This window comes from Rattus rattus, chromosome 1, assembly GCF_011064425.1.
Source record: "Rattus rattus isolate New Zealand chromosome 1, Rrattus_CSIRO_v1, whole genome shotgun sequence".
Taxonomy (NCBI): Eukaryota; Metazoa; Chordata; class Mammalia; order Rodentia; family Muridae; genus Rattus; species Rattus rattus.
Genome location: NC_046154.1, coordinates 10586835 through 10608329, shown reverse-complemented (window position 1 = coordinate 10608329; position 21495 = coordinate 10586835). Strand labels below are relative to the sequence as shown.

The window sequence follows — 21495 nt, the reverse complement described above, 5'->3', positions numbered from 1 at the left end:
CCCTTGATTCCCAGTTGGTGAAGCGATTTGGGAAGATCCAGGTGGTGTGGCTGTCACTCTGAGTGGCCTGTGACATTCTAGGTCCTTATCCCACTTCTAATTTGCTCTCTCTGCTCTGGGCTTGCTGTTTAGTATGTGAGCTCTCGGCTTCCTGCCCCAGCTGCCTGCCACTCTGCCTCCCAGCACTGATGGACTCAACCTCTCTGGAACCATCAGCCAAAATAAACTCTCTCTTCTTTAAGTTGCCTCTGGTTGTCCTGCCTTATCACAGCAACTGGAGAGTAACTAATACGCACAGAGATATAACAAAACACAGAAGGCTCACGAGATAGCTCATGTAAAGACGCTTGCTTCCAGTCCCGATGATCAGAGTTCAATCCCAGTGACTCACATGGTTGAAGTAGAGAATTGACTCCTACAAGCTGTCCTCTGACCTCCAGATGTGCGCTGTGACACATGCATTCCCCCCACCCCCGCACATACACAGCAATAATAATGATATAATAATAATAAATTAATTATAAATATAAGGTTATCAAGGTTGCCTTTTTGCCTTGTTTCACAATACCAAGAATGGGAGTTAGAGTCTTCTGCACACTAAGCTGATTGCCACAGAGCCCCCTTCTCAGCCCTCCGTTTGGCTTTTAGTTTTGTTTTTAAAGATTTATGTATTTATTATATACAAGTACACTGCAGCTGTCTTCAGATACACCAGAAGAGGGCATTGGATCTCATTACAGATGGTTGTGAGCCACCATGTGATTGCTGGGATTTGAACTCAGGACCTCTGGGAGAGCAGTCGGTGCTCTTAACCACTGAGCCATCTCTCCAGCCCCGGTTTTGTTGTTTAGTTTTGTTTTGTGAAGCCTTACTGAGTTTCCTGAACTAATTTCAAACCCATAGTCCTCCTGTTCCTGACTCCCAAACGCTGTATAGGTGTTTGCCCCCATGGTCAGCAGAGTTGGAGTGCTTTTCCCACATAGACCGATAGCCAAGGCACAAAGGAGGCACACCTAGAGGGAAAGCCCAAGAGAAGGTCAAAACTGCAGCTTGCCTCGCTTTTCAGAACTCACTTCAGGGGACCAACCAGTGGCCTTTCCCTTCCTCGTGGCGTCAGGGGGGCTGCTGGTCAGGGGGTTGTAGGACACAAAGAGGTACCCACCCTGTGCACGGATGCCACTGGCAAAGCATCAACGCGTATCTTATCAGTTGCTAAGGAGAATGGTCCCGTGCAGAAAGCCATTAGGGTCCAGAGGGCAATAGGATCATACGGGAGGCCAGGCTCAGGGAACCAGCAAACCCAGCGGGGCAGCGGGCAGAGCAGGGCCCATAGCGTTGGAGGGGAGCAGCGCACCTGTGCACCTACCGGAAAGAGCATGAAGAGCCCGGAGACCGGGACACCTCTGCCTTCTCCACACATGGAAGCGGTAAGTGCTGACTTTGCCTCCCTGCCACCAAGATGGAGACCTTTGTATGCAGATGAGGGCCCTGGGATCAATCCATCAAGGAGGGCTTGGGGGAGCACCATTCCAGATGGTCAAGGAGGGACTGCCACACCCAAGCCCCGAGCCTGCTGAAGCCAGAGAGTGCTGCTTCACAACCCTCCCTGTCCCTCAGCCTTCAAGGTCAAAGGCAGGAAAAATGTGTACCTAGAAACAAGACAACACCTGCTTGAGTCACCTTCCCGGATAGCCCCCCCCCTTCCAGGATCATAGCCTGCTCCCCGACGGAGGCCTGGCCACCCTCACCCCACCCCAATCCTAGAAGTCATAGGAGCCAACCCTACAGAGTCCCTGACCTTGGAATTTCTCTGGTTCAGCGCCTCCAGCCCACACTGGTCCTGACTACCCTAAGTGCAGCCTTCGGCTCAGCCTTCCAGTATGGCTACAACATCGCCGTGATCAATACGCCTCACAAGGTGGGCACAAGGTGGGTCTCAACGGGTAGAAGTCAGATGCTGTCCTGCTTCTGGAAGCTTCCACCTTCTCCTAGGAGTCCCCTAGATGCCCACCTCTGAGGACCAGGGCCAGATAGAGCCATTTTCTCCAGCAATATCATCTTTTCTAGGGACGACAGTGTGGGCGGACCTGGGTTCTCTGCCTGGGTACCTTGCCTTGCTCACCTGAGGGTGGGGCATTTGTGGATGACAGACACATCAAGAATGAAGTCTGTTAACATTTAGGGATTGCATTTGGGGCAAGTTGGAGAGGAGACGTGTGGTGTGCAGCAGAAGCCTGGCCATGTGTGCATATTATCTACACATATGTTCATTACTTGTGATCCTTAATGAGTGTCTTTGATGCTATGAAGGTTTTCGTGGTGGTATATTTTGCAATACTGAACATCAAACCCAGGGCCTCATGCAGGCCAGAAAAGCGTTCTACCACAGAACATCCCCAGCCCAGGTGATTTTATTTTTTAAAATATCTTATCGCATGGTAGTACACACCTTTAATCTCAGCACTGGGGAGGCAGAGGCTGGAGGATCTCTTGTGAGTTTAAGGCCAACCTGCTCCACATAGCAAGCTCCAGAACAGCCAGGGCTATACAGAGAGACCCTGTCTCCAAAAACAGAGAAGAAAAAATATACTTGTATTGTCGTGTTTACTTATTTGTATTTGTTCAGTGTGTCTTGCGTGTGCTGTGTATGCGTGGGGCATGTACTTACCACAGTGAGTGATTGTGTAAAGGTGAGAAGATGGGGTACAGGAGTTTTCTTCTGCTTCTCCCTTGGGGATCTGAATGGCCCCCAGGTCAACAGCCTTGGCAATGAGCTGAACTTCTTACCAGTCCCAGTCCTAGGTTTATTGAAACATTATGTACATCAAGCTGGGCCCTGAGCCATCCCCCTGCCTCAGCCTCCCAGTGCTGGGATTTTGTGGTTTTAAGAATTAAACCCAGGGTTCTAGAATGGTAGGCACAATCTCTACCACTGAGCTATTCCCAGTTTGGGAACACTCACTCTCTTTCTCATTCTCTCTCTCTCTCTCTCTCTCTCTCTCTCTCTCTCTCTCTCTCTCTCTCTCTCTCTCTCTCTCTCTCCCATGGTGTGTGTGTGTGTGTGTCCCACTGCTGAACCATCTCTCCAGCCTCCCCTCCCTTCAGCACTTTTTTTTAAGTTTTTTTTTAAGTTTTTTTTTATGTATATGAGCACACTTGTAGCTGTCTTCAGACACACCAGAAGAGGGCATCGGATCCCATTACAGATGGTTGTGAGCCACCACATGAGTGCTGGGATTTGAACTCAGGACCTCTGGAAGAGCAGTCGGTGCCCTTAACCGCTGAGCCACCTCTCCAGCCCCCCATCGCACTTTTCAAAGGCAGAGCCTCATGTAGCTGTGCCTGGCTTCGAATTTTACATATAGCTGAAGCTTGTCTTCAATTTCTGATTCTCTCGTACCGCCCCCAAGTGCTGAGATCTACCATTCTTATTCAGGGCTGGGGATGGAACCCAGGGCTTCAGGCGTAGGAGGCAAGCGCTCCCCCATCTGAGCTGAATGCACAGCCCTGAGTCATCTCTTCTAAGTATGACATAGCTGTGTGCTATGTCACTGTTAGAACTAACGCCGGGTAGTTTTATGTCAACTTGCTGTGAGCTAGAGTTCGTTTGGAGGAAGGAGCCCAAATTGAGAAAATACTCCCACTGCACTGGCTTGTGGGTAAGACCGTGGTGCGTTTTCTTGATTGACAGGTTGAGATGAGAGAACCCAGCTCACTGTGGGTGGTACCATCTGGGGCAAGTGGCTCTGAGCTGCATACAAAAGCAGGCTGAGCAAGCCATGAGGAGCAAGCCGGGGAGCAGCACCCCTCCAGAGTCTCTGCCTCAGTTCCCGCCCCCAGGTCCCTGTTGAGTTCTTGTGCTGACTTTGCTCAGTGATGGAGTGCGACAAGGCCCAGTGTCACACGGCTAGCGTGGCTCTTTCCTACACTTCATCTGGCAGAATAAGGCCACGGAAGTGAATTTTTTTTTTTTTTCCGGAGCTGAGGACCGAACCCAGGGCCTTGCGTTCTTGTGCTGACTTTGCTCAGTGATGGAGTGCGACAAGGCCCAGTGTCACACGGCTAGCGTGGCTCTTTCCTACACTTCATCTGGCAGAATAAGGCCACGGAAGTGAATTTTTTTTTTTTTTTCCGGAGCTGAGGACCGAACCCAGGGAGGCCCAGTGCCTTGGCTTCTTTCCTACACTTCATCTGGCAGAATAAGGCCACGGAAGTGAATTTTTTTTTTTTTTTCCGGAGCTGAGGACCGAACCCAGGGCCTTGCGCTTGCTAGGCAAGCGTTCTACCACTGAGCTAAATCCCCAACCCCGGAAGTGAATTTTTTAACAGCTTTCCTTCAGGCTGGCTTTCCGTCTCTTCTCCTCAGAATATTCTTTTGCGCCCCAGGTACCAACAGAAAGCCGGTAGATTCGGTTGTGTCCTGTGGGTACCGGCAGGGATGGGTCGTCTCTGTGTGATGACAAGGGGCAGCCGAGAACTTACATTGCCATTCCTGTGAGTTGTGCAGCATCTCGAGCAGCGGGTGGGGTCCTGTCTTTCAGGTCTTGAAGTCGTTTTACAACGACACGTACTTTGAGCGGCACGGAACGTTCATGGACGAGAATACGCTTCTGCTCCTGTGGTCCTGCACGGTCTCCATGTTCCCTCTGGGAGGGCTGTTGGGCTCCTTGGTGGTTGGCATGATGGTCAATAAGTGGGGCAGGTAAAAGGGAGGCGGCATTCCCAAACTCGAGATCCATCTTAGCCACGGGCTCTCTCGATGATTGAGACCACCCCGAAAATCAGATCTAAAGGCAAGCTTCCATATTGCCACAGACCCTTTGGAAACTCTTTCCCCGACAGCTGCCTAGGGACAGCTTCTACTGGTGCTTACCTCAGTGCCTCGTGAGCGCTGCGGCAGGTATCCCGAAATGCCCTGGGCAGGGGCGGGGGGGGGGCTGGGTCAGGTGACTTTGGGATCCAGCAGCGCCCTATACATGGGCTCAGCGGTATGCTCTCCCGAGGCTGGGAACTGGGCTGAGTCACCACACGTGCCTTGGTCGCATATCTGCCTTGGAGATGAAGCCCAGCTCTGTGCACTTTGCTTGGCTACTCAGAGGCCCACGCTGCAGAGGCATGGTAAAGATAAGGCGGTTTGTGCCGTTCAAGGTCCCCAGGAAGGCGAGGACTCAGTTAAAGTCACAGGGTGGGGCGCAGCTGCATTCTGCATATGCAGCTTTGCTCTCGAACCGAGCTAGCCTGTGTCAGGATGGGCAGTTGGGGAGCCCCTCGGGACAAATAACTCCAAAAACATAGCAGCCAGGCTCCTTGTGTGTTAAAGAAAATATTACCTCAAAATGTCTGTTTATGGAAGCTGGACCCAGAAACCTCTCCTTGTAAATACTTGGTGAGCAGTGATCTTTTCCTCTCTTGTGCACCTGAGTGTAGAAAGAATTCGACAGATCCTAATTTTGCTGTAGGTCAGGCTATGTACAGTTTATGACCTGTAAACTTCAATTACACTGTGCTAAAGACCCGGGCTCACGGCCCTCTTCTGTAGACCTTTTACTTACTGATTTTTGAGCTATTGCCTCACTCTGTGGATCAGGATGGCCTGTCACTCACAGAGATCCATCTGCCTCTGCCTCTCAAGTGCTAGGATTAAAGGTGTGTGCCACCTCATTTGGCCTCTCAAAGACATCTTTCCCTAGTCTTGTATTACAAAGGATGACCAGGGGGTGAGGTAGAGGCAGCCTGCTCCATGGAGACCCACCAGCCTGAGCCTCTGCGCGGCCAGCAGGCTTCTGAGGGATCAGAATAAGAGGCTATCAGGAGTATAGGATTGCACATCTGTGGATCTTGGCATATCCTGAGGTGTTGACCAGCAGAGGATTTTTTTTTAAAGATTTATTCATTTATTATATATGAATACACTGTAGCTGTCTTCAGATACACCAGAAGAGGGCATCGGACCTCTTTTACAGATGGTTGTGAGCCACCCTGTGGTTGCTGGGAATTGAACTCAGGACCTCTGGAAGAGCAGTCGGGTGCTCTTAACCACTGAGCCATCTCTCCAGCCCGGGATATTTTTTTTTTTTTTAATAAGGACCCTGTCAGCCCTACTTTACCTATAACAGTCAGGGGCTGGGTATTCTGTTACTGACACCTCCATGTATGAAGACAGGGAGTAAATAGCAGCCCCTAGGTTGAGTGTGGTAGAACCTAGCACTCTGGGGACGGCGGCGGGAGGACTGGCTACACAGCAAATGTAAGGCCAGCCTGGGCTGCAGGAGACCCTATTTCAAAAAACCAAAACAAGATCAGAGCTGTTTCTCAGCCCTGCCTTCCACAGACCATTGGGATTTAACCTTGTTGGCCTTAGAGGTCATCTAGTCCCATTCTGCACCATGTCTGTTACTGGGATCTGGTCAGCATCCCTGACCAACATCCGGTCTGGTCTAGACATCACAACTGGGGCTTGACTGCCCACCAGTCACTACTTGTGGAATGGCTGCAGTGTTTGAAATATACCTCCCCTCCCCTACTCCTGCTAGCCCCAGCGCTTCCTTCCGGGAATGTTAACACACTTCCAACTTCCATACAGCTTTTCTCATTCTTGGTCAGCGTGGGCCATTCTTGTATCTGTGAAGAGAGTGTTTATGTATTATATCATAAGAGCCCTAGTCCATTGTGAGGAGACCTAATTACCCTTCCTTAATATATATATATATATATATATATATATATATATATATATATATATATATATATATATATGGCACATATATAAATGGGAATAGTCCAGGACACGGCCCCATCTTCTAGTCCTTCTCAGGCATAGCTCCTCTGTAGGGAACAGCCTGGAATACCGGGTTTGGGGTGTCAAGGCATCTACTGGGTGCCCCTGCCCTCCGGGCCCTGCTGTCTTGCAGAAAGGGAACCCTGTTGATCAACAATGTCTTCGCTATAACCTCTGCCGTCCTGATGGGAGCCAGCAAAGCTGCCCGGGCTTTTGAGCTGATCATCTTCTCTCGAGTGATGGTGGGAATCTGCGCAGGTACCTAGGGCGGCCACTGAACACCCAGGGCCTTCTGATGTGCACTGGCCAGGGGACAGCTCTAAGGCATGGGTGCCCAGCACCAGGAGCCAACCCTGGACACGGGGGTCTGGCCTATCTGCTTTTGCCTCCCTAGATTTCCTTCAGTTTCCAGTCCTAGGCCCTAGCAAGTCGCATGCTTTCCAGCTCCTCCCCGTTATGTCATGAAATCGTCCACCTTGCCTGTAGTCCCAGCACTCAGAAGGCAGAGGCAAGGGAATCGATGTAGATTCAAGTCTAAGTCAGTCTATAGAGTGAGCTCCAGGCCAGCCAGGGCTATGAATGGATGAATGAATGAATGAATGAATGAATGAATGAATAGGAGGACATAACTGTTCCTAGGTATGTGCAGAAGAAGGTTTATTGCAGACATGAGGGACAGCATAAACAGAGGCATCTGGAAGGGTCCAGAGTGACCATGACCCTGAGCTGGGCCACGTGAGGGGAGGGAAGAGGGGAGCCCTGAGACCAGGAGGGTGTAAGTAGAAAACATGCATAACCAGAATGGATCACATAGGTCAGAGCCACTGGGGAAAGGCAAGCTCGGCTGGAGAAGTTTAGGGGACGGGGGGAGGGTATGCCAGCCAGGGGGACTCTATAACAGATAGGGACAGAGGGATGCTGGGAGCATGTGACAGTCAGGGTCTGCTTTGATATGTTAAATAGGCACCCTTACCATTTGTCTAGGTTTGAGACCTAACAATCCTGAGACCTCAAAAGAAAGGAAGAGAGAGGAGAGGACAGATGGAGGGAGAGGAGGGGAAAGTTCCCTTACTGTGAAGAACACAAAAACCAAACCAGCCCTACATGTATCTTCCAGGGCCGGGGTCTTAGTTAGGGTTTCTATTGCTGTGAAAAGACACCATGAACAACTCTTATAAAGGAAACATTTCATTGGGGCTGGGTCACAATACAGGGGCTCAGTCTGTTATCGTCATGGTGGGAAGCATGGCGACACACAGGCAGACAGTTCTGGAGAGGTAGCCAAGAGTTCTATATCCAGATCCACAGGCAGCAGCAAGAGACAGTGAGCCACCAGGCCTGGCTTGAGCTTCTGAAACCTCAAAGCCCACTCCCACCCCTCCCCATGATATACTTCCTCCCAAAGCCACACCCCAACAAAGCCACACCCCCAACAAAGCCACACCCCCCAACAAAGCCACACCCCCAAAGCACACCCCCCAACAATGGCCCTTCCTAAGAGTGTATGAGTGTTCATCCAGACTACCACAGAGAGCTATACTGCTAATACTTACCTTGTATACACAAAGCTCTCAGTTCCATCCCCAGACCCCCAGAAAACAATAAAAGAAAGGAAGGTCTGAGCCCCGCTCTGTAGTAGGGTCCTTGCCTAGCATGCATGAGTACCACAGCAAAACAAAACCAGAAACCTATGTTAAGTGATGTGTGCTTAAGAAATAACAGAAGACCACCAGGTGGCACACACCTTTAGCCCCAGCACTCAGGAAGGAGAGACAGATGGATCTCTGTGAGTTCAAGACCAGCCTGGTCTACAGAAAATTTCAGGACAGCCAGAGCTACGGAGAAACCTTGTCTCAAAAAGAAGAAAAGAAACAAAGAACAGAAAATCAACCAAGATAAGATGGACATTTAAGTCCATATGAAGGGTTACTACACAGCCTAGACTCCTCCCCTCCAACAGTAATCTGGACCGGAAGCCAGGGAGGAAACAGTATCATTTTTTGAATGAAATGGCTACAGTAAAGAAACTAAATAGCTGTTCCATGGATGAAAAGGGAGAAGTTTATTTTAAACCTCTGTGTCTCTGGAAAGCAGAGAGAAGGGACAGGAGCTAGGGGTGACATATGGTGGCATGTGGTGGTGGTGGTGGTGTATTTCTAGGATTTTAAGGGAACAGTTGACCAGGAAGGGGGGAATCTATGTGCTTGGATGGAGGGCTTTAAAGTGTCTAACAAATATTTGTAAGTAAACATTGATGGAGCCTAGAGGCCAGCATAGAACTTGATGTGCTAACAGACACTACAGGCATATACAATGGAAGAGCCAACGATCCCTTTTGTCAGAGATAAGAATGACTCCTTTTCCAGGTAGGGACTAGTTTCTCAAGTCCCCGAGGGAATACTAGTTTTTGTCTAAATGCCAGACTATGGGAAAAGGAATTTCTCCAGCTGAATGGTCGGGTGGGGAAAGCTGCGGTTGCATGTTTAAACTAAATAAGGAACAGGCTCTTCCCGGCCCAGGGGCATCCTCCCTGCAAGAGATTCAAGCTTTAAGAGATGGGATTGAAACGACCTTAGACCCTGGGTTTTGAGAGGCTGGGGACTGTTCTTATGGCCCTGATTCCCGTCTCCTCTGACCCAGGTATCGCCTACAGTACTCTTCCCATGTACCTGGGAGAACTGGCTCCTCAGAACCTCAGGGGTACATTGGGGACAATGACGGAGGTATTCGTCATCTTTGGAATCCTCTTGGCTCAGATCTTCAGCCTGCAGACCATCCTGGGCAATGCCACCGGTAACCAGCTACGTGTGGGGGTGAGGCGTGGAGAACTAATAAACCATGGGCATGCGTGGTACAGCCCCTAGCTCGGCTGAGCCCAATGTTACCCATGGTCCAAACGGGAAGGTGTTTTGGTGACCTTTAGGTCAGCTTGTGGATATAGAGGACCTTGTCCAGGGCAGGGTGCTGACTTCTGGGGATGGGAGGAGACGATCCAGAAATCAGCTAGGCTAGGCTGGCCAGCCAATGAGCTCCCTGGATCTGCTTCCCCGACCCGCCCACCCGAATGCTGGGGGTCAGGGGCCTGCACAAACACAACTTTTTAGGTGGGTACTTGCTAGTCAGCCGAGGTCCTCATGCAAGTGTCCTTACCCACCAGGTCCCTTCCTCTATTTTTAATACGAATGTTCTTTGTGGGTAGCGACATCTTGTCAAGGACTAGGTGGCCACCAGCCTCGCTTATCACCTGGTTGGGCGCAGTGAGGAGGGACCTGGAGGGGAAGCACCTGTGCCTCTGTAGGTTCCCTGCAGCAGATTCGAGTCTCAAACCGCCATTTGTGTTCCGTCCAGGCTGGCCAATCCTCTTGGCTCTCACAGGGGTCCCTGCACTGATTCAGCTCCTCTCTCTGCCCTTCTTCCCTGAGAGCCCCCGCTACACCCTGATTGAGAAAGGAGACGAGGAGACCACAAGACAAGGTACTGGGACTCACCCAGGTTCCCAGTGCACAAAGGGGCACGGAAGGGGCGGGTACTGTTGCTGTAAATATTAAAAGTACCCTCTGACCCTCGCATCTGGTAAGATTGTGAACCGGATCAGGGTCACAGTGGACAATGATTGAGAGCAGAGAGCTTGTGCAGGGGGAGCAAGGGTGACTGAGGTGAGGCCCGGGCTCTGGAGAAGGGACTGACTGAGGTGCAATAGGGCAGGGGGTGAGTGTGGTGTACCGCCCCTCTGCTCTGCAGCTCTAAGGAGGCTGCGAGGTCACAGCTACAATGTGGAGGCTGAGATGGAAGAAATGCGGACAGAGGAGCGCACCGAGAAAGCCGAGGGTCGCCTGTCCGTGCTCAACCTCTTCACCTTTCGGCCCCTGCGCTGGCAGCTGATCTCCATCGTTGTGCTCATGGCGGGTCAGCAGCTGTCCGGGATCAACGCGGTACGCGGGACCACCTCGCCCCACATGTTTGGTCCCCTTGGGTCTTTTTGAATTCACAGAAGGTTCGGGGGTTGCATTTTGCATTTTGACTCTGTAAAGCTAAGTCCGGCTTCCAGGAGGGACGAGCTACTAAGCTGGTGCTGGGAGGAGGAGAGTCCTGGAGCGTAGTGCAAGTTATCACTCTGGTGTTTCCTTTGTAACAAACAGGACCTTGGCCTGCAGGATGGTTCGGTAGTAAGACCTGTTTGTGCCAAGCCTGACAACCTGGGTTTGATCCCTGGGACCCACGCCAGGAATGAGAGATCTAGCTCTTCAGACTTCCACTCGAGTGCCATAGAATGTCACAGAGAATGAATCCACGCAATAAAAATAAGAAAGATGAATAATAGATGAATGGAGGCAGATCATCAGTGATAGAGAGAGAGGGAGGGAGGGAGGAAGGGACAGAGGGAGGAGGAGAGGGAAAAGACGGATGGATAGATAGATGGGTAGATGGATGGATGGACGGACAGACAGATTGACAGATGGATGGACATAGCTCATCAGTTAAGACCACTGTTACTCCTGCCTGGGATCCAGGTTCCTTTCGCAGCACTCAAATGATCTATCTCTCCCAGCCATCTATAACTCTTCCGGACTCCATGGGTACCACCTCTCCCCACCCTCTACTCTTCTCTTGTCTGTTTTTCTTTGCTTCCTAGTCCCCAAAAGAAAATCTCCTGCCTGTAGATTTTTTCGCCCTCTCCATAAGAGACCGTGAGAGAAGTGCCTGACCTCTGGTCCCAATCACAGGCTCCAGAGAAGGGCCGTTGCTTGATCCTAGGTCAGGAGACCCTGGTAGACTCATTTGCCGTGGAAATGTGTCCTGTTCTCTGGTGGCTATTTCATTCTATCTGTGGGTGGCCAAAGGAAAATCTTAAATGCCCATTCTGGAGCCATTGGAGAGAGGATAGGGGACCCTGTTGGTGCCTAGGAGAAGGAACAAGAAGAGGTGACATCTTTCTTTAAGAGATGAGTTGTTTCGCAAGGTGATCTTGGGAGCTCCCAATGGGGATAGTTTCTCCTGGGACTGGGCCAGAGCTGGCCCTAAACAATCAAGAGCTGTGTTCAGAATAGTAAAGTCATACAGGGAAAACTACCTAGTGGCACTGTGGCCTGGCTCCCATTTTATAAGAACAGAAGCCAAGACTCAGAGATACCAGGGCGGAGTCAGACCTACCAGGTGCCTAGCTTCACCACTTCCTGCTAACTCCATCCTATTGAGGGTCCCCAACCCAGGCTCCCAAAACTGTCTTATTGCTCACAGTGAGAAAGAGAATCCAGTGAGCTGTCTCAGGGCCTCCGCTCACATCCCTGTTTATGCTGCAGGTCAACTACTACGCAGATATCATCTACACATCAGCTGGTGTGGACCCCACCCAGTCCCAGTACGTGACTCTGGGCTCTGGTGTCATCAACTTGGTGATGACTCTCGTCTCGGTGAGTTATTGGGGATGGGGGGGCTCTCACGTCAGGGTCCCCAAACAGTCCCCTGACTGGAAGACAGAAGCCCCTCAGGCCAGAGATTGTGGGTGACCCTAGTCTGGGAGGCGCAATAGTAACCTTGGTCAAGTTTTGGGGCACAGTTCATTTGGTAGAACGCTTGCCTAACGTGCTTGCCTACCGTGCACACGTTCCTGGGTTCGGTCCCCAGTAGCGGTATTGAACTACACATGATAGCTCACACAATCTCAGCACTTCAGAGGCAAAGGCAGGAGGATCAGAAGTTCAAAGTCATCCTTGGTGAATTCCAGATCAGCCTGGGCGACAGAGACTCAAGAGCAAGCAAGGGCTGCAAATCCAGCTGTGATGTGATTAACTCTTCATTGTCAACTTGACCACATCTGGAATTAACTGAAACCCAAACATGTAGGGGATTTTTTTTTTTTTTTGGCAGTGGGGGTTGGGGGAGTTTTTGCCTTCCTGTGCCTCCCACGTGCTAGGATTAAAGGCGTGGGCCACCACTGCCCCGCAATGAAGAACCACCTTTAATCCAGATCATCTGAGGTTGGAAGAGCCATCTCTAATTTGGGCCACACCTTCTGCGGCAGTATATAAGGCACATGGAATAAGGAAGTTTCACTCTTTGCCTGCTGTTCTCGCTCTCGCTGGCATTAGAGACGATTTCGTCAGAGTTTCAGTGGATACTGAAGACCACCTTAGACATCCAGACTCGTGGACTGAGCAACCCCTGGATTCTAGGACCTTCTGTTGGTAGACAACCATTGTTGGACTAGTTGGACCTGTAGATTCTATTCCTCCAAAGAACACTAGCTAAAATATAGATTTAGTTCTAGGATCACGAGGTGTTGCTGTGACAGACCTGACGATGTTATTTTGGGGAGGATTGTGAAAGGACTTTGGGACTTTGAGCTAGGAAGTCCATTGAGTTCAAAGTATGCAAAGCTTGGAGAGCTATGCTAGGAGTTTGGAGATAAGAAATGTTGAGCCCGGTAATGGTGGGCATGGCTTTAGTCCCAGTACTCGAGAGGCAGAGGCAGATAGATCTCTGAGTCCGAGGCTAGCCTGGTCTACTGAGTGAGTACGCCAAGGTGACACAGAGTAACCCTGTCTCAAAAGCAAACAAACACCTAAAGAACAGTGCAGATGGTGGAGGCCTGGCTTGTGAAGTTCCAGAGAGAGTCACCTACAGACACTATTAGGGCTGCTTGCTATTTTGGGTTGGGAATCTGTAGTCCTGGTCAGCTGGGGCCGAAGAATCACCTGTGGTTAAAAAGAGACCAGATCAAGTCTCCACACCACTGTTCATCACTGAAGGAAGTCAGGACAGGAACTGAAACAGGGCTGAAACCTGGAGGCAGGAGCTGATGCAGAGGCCGTGGAGGGGTGCTGCTTACTGGCTTGCTCCTCATGACTTACTCAACCTACTTTCTTTTTTTCTTTTTCTTTTTTTTTTTTTCGGAGCTGGGGACTGAACCCAGAGGCTCTACCACTGAGCTAAATCTCCAACCCCTCAACCTACTTTCTTATAGCCATCAGCCCCGAGGTGGCACTACCCACAATGGATCTGGGATCTTCCACATCAGTCATTAATTAAGAAAGAGCCCTCTAGGCTCACCCACCGACTGGTCTTATGGAGGCATTTTCTCAATGACGCTCTCTTGTCCGACAAGAATCGAGCTTGTGTCAAGTTGACTTAAATTAGTCAGCACAACGAAGGTGACCACTGCCATCCAGAGAAAGCCAGACTGGAGCACAGTGGCCATCTCAGACTGTGTCTCCAGGGGCAGACAGACCTATTTTTCTGTCTGGGATTTCTCCAAGCAAGGGGTGGGGAGGAAGGACTGGTGATGTTAGTCTGTGTTTAGGATGATGGATAGATCTAACCCAGAAGGCTAGAGGGAAGGGACAAAGGATCCACCAGCTTACATATTGGTGGTAGGGTCCTTTCTCCTTTGCTCTCCTTGAAGATGAGAGATGGACTCTCAGACAATAGGGTTTGTTGGCCTCTTCGGGGCGCTAGGGGAGGAGTCCTTCTGAGTGAGAAAGTCCCAAAGGTGCCGCAGTATTATATGCAGAGACTAGAAAATATGGTTCTCAGGGCAGAGAGATGGCTCAGCAGTTAAAGGTGCTCACTGCTCTTGTGCAGGACCTGAGTTTGGTTGTCAGCACCCACACTGGGAAGCTCTCAAACCACTGTAGCTCTAGTTCCAGGAGTAGCACCCTCTACTGTCTTCCAAGAGTACTGCATGCATAGTGTACAGTAAGTCAAGCAGGCAGCTCATAAAAGAACTTAATGTGGTTACTACAGGGAAAGGGGGCTGCAGGGAGTAGATACCCAAGGGTCTGTAAATGACAAAGATGGCAAAATCCCAAGGTGTAACTTGAACCAAATAGGCCACCTGATGTAGCAGGGAGGGGTCCCTAAGGAGAGCCAAGCAGGAGAGGGTGGAGCTTTGAGGTCAACAGACTCATTTTCAGTCACCTCTGCAGGCCTTCATCATAGAGCGTCTGGGACGGCGGATTCTCCTGCTGTCTGGCTATGGCATCTGCAGCTCTGCCTGCCTAGTGCTGACGGTGGCACTCCTCCTTCAGGTCTGTGCTCAGATTCTGCCCTGTGGTTGGGAGGCTGGCATAAGGGGTTTGAGGTCCTAACTGCATGGATGGGTCTCAGCCCTCTCCAGCAAAGCCATTCATGGAGAACAGCTTTAGAAAACCCATTCCCAATGTGAAGCTCGTGAGTGATTTTGCTCCCCTGTGTCTATACATGCACGCATGGAACTTGGTGTAACCCTGGACTTGCATGCAGCTGTGATCCATTTGATGTCGATGCTGGGAATTGAACCCGGGTCCTCTATAAGAACAGCAAATGCTTTCAAGTGCTAAGTAGTCTCTCTAGCCCCTGGACTCTGATTTATAAACACACTCTTGAGGCAATCCTCTGTAATGGGGACAGCTGGGCCCAGATCCTCTCTTGGAATCCTGCCACGAACTCATTATGTAAACCAGGAGGGGATATGAGAAGGGAAGGAAAGAGATCATGTTCCTCTGTGGTTCCTCCATCAGAAGCCCTGGTGGCCCTCCATGGCTCCCCACCCTTCCACTCCTTTGCAGCATCTGTCCTGACCATCATCAGTAGCTGGCCACTTAGCTTGGAGCCTGCCATTCAGTTCAGTTAAGTCTGTTAACCTGGTTTTGTATCTGCCATTCTGTTGGCCGTTAGGAACAGAACCTCAAGTGTTAGGAGGTAGCCTGGGGTTCCCTTGCTCCTAGGGCACTGTCTTAGTTAGGATTTTACTGCTGTGAAGAGACACCATGACCTAAACAACTCTTCTAAGGGAAAGCATTTAATTGGGGCTGGCTCACAGTTTCGGAGGTTCAGTCCATTATCATCATGGCAGGAAGCATGGCAGCAGGCAGGCAGGTGCTGGAGGAGGAGCTGAGAGTTATACATCTTGATCCAAAGGCACCCAGGAGGAGACCAGCTTCTGCAGACAGCTAGGAGGAGGGTCTCTTTTGCACTGGGCGGAGCTTGAGCCTAGGAGTATTCAAAGCCCGCCTACACAGTGACACACTTCCTCCAACAAGGCCACGCCTCCTAACATGCCACTTCCCATGGATCAAGCATATTCAAACCATCTACCTAGAAGGACTCTCTGCAGACAACTGTCAAATAAGTTGAGATCCCCACCGAGTCACCTCAAGTGTGTGACAGTCCTTGCTCTATCCCTGAGGGGCTGAGGTCCTCCTGGTCCGTGTTCAGGAATCTGTGGGCTCTGATCCACATTTGTAATATAAAAACAATGCTATCCGCACTCAGAGAGGGTGACATGGAAATAAAACGCAGACATATCTGGGAATGCAAAACAGCCTAAACCAAACCTTCAACTCCACCACCACCACCGTCAGGTACGGTTGCGGTAGTCTTGGTGAACAAGGGCCTCCGTCTCCATCTTTATCCCTACCTCCTCCCCTTGCCCAGAGCCATTGTAGTCTCTGTGGGACTCGGAATTGTTGCAGCAGGTTGGCAGAACTGCGGGTGGCTTCAGCTCCTGGTGAGGCTCTTGGTTTGAGGCCCCTGGAGGTCCCAGGCCACGCCCTCTGATGCACAGGGCTGCTTCTCCCACAGAGCACGGTCCCTGAGCTGTCTTACCTTGGCATCATCTGTGTCTTCTCCTACATCGTGGGACATTCCATAGGGCCCAGTAAGTTCTCGCTCCACTCCACCACCTCTACCAGTCTCTAGAGCTCGACACAAGTAAGGTGCTCAATAAATTGTTGAGTGCATGGCTACGCGTTCATTTTTCCTCCACTATCTTTCAAACAGCTCGCCTTCTGACCTGTACGGCTCCAGGACTCTTTTTTCGGTTGAGGGTTTTGGAGTCAGAATCTTACTCTATAAACTTACTTACTAGGCTGCCTTCAAGCTCACAATCCTCCTGCCTCAGCACCCAAGTGCTAGGATTACCTTGTGTGTTATCCTGCCCGGCTCTGGACTCACTTGATCTTTTAAAATGTATTATCATTTTCATTCATGCATACATAATGAGTTCCGGGCTAGCCTGGGCTACACATTCCTTGGCTACTAGGTGAATTGAAAACCAGCCCGCAGGGTTGGGGATTTAGCTCAGTGGTAGAGTGCTTGCCTAGCAAGCGCAAGGCCCTGGGTTCGGTCCCCAGCTCCAAAAAAAAAAGAAAAGGGAAAAAAGAAAAAAAAGAAAACCAGCCCGAGATAAAGAAGCCCTTGTCTGAAACATAAATTTTTTTTTAGATTTTTAATTAATTAATTAATTTATATGCCTGTGTTTGAATATGCTACAGTGCATATGTGACTTGTGAGAGATGATTCTCTTCTTCCACTTTGTGGGTCTCAGAATCGACTTAGGTCCTGAAGCTTAGCAGCAAACATCTTTACCCACTGAGCCATCTTACCGGCCCCTAAAAAAATACTTTTTTTCCCGTGGAGGTAACAATCAGGGAGAAACATAGCTATAGACATTTGAGACAAGACCCTCTCTGGAGGCAAGGACGAGACAGCAGAGAAAGATTTGGGATCAGGAAAGAGGCGAAGAGTTGGTATTACCATTCCTGTACACGCTATAGGGGGACAGCAATGTCCAAGCCAGGAGTTCACAGGGCACAGCGACTCCTGACAACCAAGAATTTCAAAACTAGGCTGATAGAAAGCAAGGCTGGAGAGGACTGCACTGTGAGGATACCAAGAAGCATCTGCTGGGTTTCTGCAAACCTCCGAGAGCATCCAGTTGGGAGAAACTGTGCTGACAGCCAGCCCTGGCTTTCCAAACCCCTGCCATAGTTTGGGGATAAAGATGGGGTGGGTTTTTGTTTGGTTGGTTAGTTGAGGGTTTTTTTGTTTTGTTTTGTTTTTTGTTTTTTTGGGGGTCCTCAGAAGGGGTGGCCTGTACAGGGAGGTGAGGCGCTCTAACAATGTGAGGTTGGAAGTCAGGTCATGTCAGGGTCTAGCAACCTTCAGGACCCTCCGAATCTTCTTTACCCCCAGGTCCTGTCCCCTCCGTGGTGAGGACAGAGATCGTCCTGCAATCCTCTCGGACAGCCGCCTTCACAGTGGACGGGGCTGTGCACTGGCTCACCAACTTCATCGTGGGCTTAACGTTTCCATCCATCCAGGTGAGTGGCCCTCCACGCCATCTTTAGCTGTTGGCCCACGTCCGCTCGGACACAGGGCACGTCTGCCCACGGACTCTTGGGGAGGCAGAAAGCGGGGAGTTTGACTGCGTTTATACCACGCTGAGGCTGGGGCGGGTGCTGGGCTGTAAGAGGTGCCCAAGGCACCGCTCCGTGGTTGGGAAAGCGCAGTCTGAGATGTGGGGAAGCCAGAACTGGTTAGGGGATCCCTGGGCCTGTGAGGAGGCCTAGGCCATGGGGTTCTCAGACTCTTGGACATTCAGGCGCCACTGGTAGTCAAAGATGAGAGGAGAACGGAGTTGGGGGCTCGCAGGCTGGGGACAGCATCTAGCCCAGGGGCGGGAGCAGAGTGGCGGGGTGGGGGTGGTGGGGTTGGGTAGAGGTGTTCCGGCTTGTCCTAGCCCAGGTGATTGTCTTTAGTTTGAAGGCAGGCTTGGTGGCTGGGAGCGCAGAGAGGCTGGAGATTGGGCTGCAGATCTGTAGGCTAAGGCCTTCCTCATGGCTCCCCATGGCAGATCTTGATGAAAAGAGAGAGTCCATGATTCTAAACAGTTTATAGTCTTGGTGGAAAGTGAATGCGTAAAACCATACCCCACTCCTCTGGGTGGGCCTAAGATTAAATACCTTTTGCAGGAGGAATGTCTGGGAAGAGATACTTATTGGCTAAGCCCTCTGGGTCTCCAGGTACCTCATTAGCATGGAGAACCCTGTTTTGAGCCTGCGTGTCCAGACACATCTCTTTTATGTGAGAAGCATGGCTGGTGTTCCTAGTCAGGAGTCAGGCAGGGAGCTTGGAGTCACCTAAGCCTTAGGTGTGTGCCCACCGAGTCATCTCTGGGTCTCAACCTGCTCGACCTTACCAAATTCCCTGGTTTTAGGTCCCACACTTGGCCACTGGCCTTACCTAGAGGCAGAGAGTAGTTCCTGCTTTATGAAGAACACCTCCCAGAGGATAGGGAAGTAGTTCAGTTAGTAAGAGCCTTTCCTACCACGCGCAAAGTTCGATCCTCAGCACAGCAGACTGTGTATGGTGGTACAGGTCTGTAAAACCGGCTCTTGGAAAGTGAGGGTGGAAAGATCAGAAGTTCAGGGTCATCCTTAGCTTCATAGAGAGTTTTTGGCCAACCTGGCCTACATGGACTCCTTATCTCTAAAACCCAACGATCCCCCAGTTCAAAGGAGCACAAACAGACTCGCTCTGGCCCAGTTCCTTGGATGTACTTACTTTTCCAATGCTTGTAATCGAACCCAGAACCTAACATTCACAGCTGGCAATGCCTTACCCCAGCGTGTAACTTTTAATAATTCTCCTGCCTCGGCACCCATGGTGCTGGGGTTAGAAGCGCAGGCCGTGGAACCCAGTTCAAAATCCCTGCGTACGTCGTGTCCCGCTTATAGAGGGATTGTGCCTGGAGCTGGAAATGGCTCCGGGCGGTAAAGGTCAGAAGTGACAGCAGACAGGAGGAACAAACTCGCTGCCTCCCTCTCCTGAGTCTGCCAGACTTTAGACTTTCAGTTCAGGAAGGGTCCGTGTGTTAGGGTTTCGAATCTCGGCCCACGCCCGGACAGAAAACACTCAAACACCATGGTTCCACGTGGAGAGGTTTAATGAGAGAAGAGTAGAAGAAGAGAGGAAAGGCGGCCGGCCATGGGCACGTGGAGCGGGGCATGGGGGCAAGAACAGAGAAAAACAAAGAGCAAGGGTAAGAGAGAGTAAGAGAGGGTAGGAGGGAATAAGAGGAGGAGGAGGAGGAGGGGGCAAGCAGCTCCTTTTATAGTGTCAGGCACAGCTGGCTGTTGCTAGGTAACTGTGGGGCGGAGCATACCTGGCTGTTGCCAGGTAGCTGTGGCGGGTGGAGCTTAAACAGAATACCAACACCAGAGCCAAACAATAAAGATTCCTTTGGAGTTTAGGGAGGGGCCCAGTTTTCCCGATGATTTTGTCCCCCTCTGGAGTTATAATAAATTCGGCCGCAGAGAAAGTCCCTGTGACTCACAAAGGTTGTCTGAAGGGTCCCCCTCTGCCTGTTCCCTCTCTAGGTGGCCATCGGGGCCTACAGCTTTCTCATCTTTGCTGGCATTTGTCTCCTCACTGCCGCTTACATCTACGTGGTAATCCCTGAGACCAAGGGCAGGACGTTCGTAGAAATCAACTGTATTTTTGCCAAGAGAAATGGAGTGGAGTTTCCAGAGGAGAAGGAAGTAACCACCGCCAAGCCCCACACACCTTCTCTGACAACCAAGCAAACATCCCTTTGATGCCTCTGAGGACCCATACATAGTTTCTTCTTTGAGAAGGGCTCTCGGGGACCAGTCCTCCAGGGAGGGAGACAGCTCTGAGACTTTGGTGCTCCCATAGCAACCGGAAGACTTTGGAAAACACAGCCCCGATTTACTGCAGGGGGTTGGCTTCAAGGCTAACCGTGAAGGGATGACGGGGCTAATGGGGACTTAGAGGAGGGTTGATTGATGGGAGCTGATTCTCTGATTCTATATTATTGATTAATTAATTAATAATATATAATTAGTTATATATTATTAATTAATATATAAAAACTAACATGAGGTATAGGTTCATGTTTTCAAAGCTAAATCTTTACAAGTTCAGGGTCTTAGCTTCATGTTACTATAAGAAAATAATCGGGGCAATTAACTGACTTAAAAAAGATAGGCTGGGCAGTGGTGGCGCACACCTTTGATCCCAGCACTCATGAGTCAGAGTCTAGCGGGTCTCTGAGTTCAAGGCCAACCTGCTTTACAGAGTGAGTTCCAGGACATCCAGGGCCACACAGAGAGACCCTGTTGTAAAAATAAATAAATAGGGGCTGGAGGGATGGCTCAGTAGTTAAGGACACTGACTGCTCTCCTAGAGGTCCTGAGTTCAAATCCCAGAAACCACATGGTGGCTCACAATGTAATGGGATCCCATGCCCTCTTCTGGTGTGCATGAAGACAGCTCCAGTGTACTCCCATATACAAGATAAACAAATCTTTAAAAATAAACAAAAATAAAAGATTATTTGGCCTCCTTTCTTCGGGTTCCATGACCCCGAGGGGGTGGACCTTGGGGAGCTGGTGACATCAAATATGTCATGAGATGCTGGAATGTGCAGCGGAGCAGACTTCTGACATCACGATCCAGAAGTGGAGAGAGACAACGTCCCCTTTCAGAACATGCCACAAATAACCTAAGACCTCCTCCTAGGCTCTACCTCTCGAGGAGGGGGGTCTGCCAGCTCCCAGCAGGCCGTCCCACAGGTTGAAGACTGAGCTTTCAGCCTATGAAACTTTGGGTACAAACATCCAAACCATAATATTCAGTGGTTGCTATGAGGGATGAGGGATGGTTCAGTCAGCTGAGTGCCTGCCTTTCAAACCCAGGGACCCGAGCCTGATGCTGATCACCTACCTATGTGAACGGCCAGGTGTGCCCAGCAGAGACAGGAGAATTCCAGAACCTCACTGGCTAGCCAGCCTACACTGTGACTGTCTTCACACACACCAGAAGAGGTCTCATTGCGGATGGCTGTGAACCACCATGTGGTTGCTAGGAATTGAACTCAGGACCTCTGGAAGAGCAGTCAGTGCTCTAACCACTGAGCCACCTCTCCAGCCCCA

At 50.5% G+C, this 21495-nt stretch overlaps 1 protein-coding gene across 1 annotated transcript; it reads left to right on the top strand.

Annotated features, from left to right (window-relative positions):
• Window positions 1-1376: 1376 nt before the first annotated feature.
• Window positions 1377-20136, top strand: Slc2a7 (solute carrier family 2 member 7). Its single transcript, XM_032890979.1, has 12 exons — window positions 1377-1427; window positions 1820-1918; window positions 4542-4702; window positions 6912-7036; window positions 9419-9571; window positions 10127-10252; window positions 10520-10710; window positions 12079-12189; window positions 14704-14805; window positions 16340-16415; window positions 17732-17859; window positions 19918-20136. The coding sequence occupies exons 1-12, from the start codon at window positions 1377-1379 to the stop codon at window positions 20134-20136; spliced, it is 1542 nt and encodes a 513-aa protein (XP_032746870.1).
• The last annotated feature ends 1359 nt before the right edge of the window (window positions 20137-21495 follow it).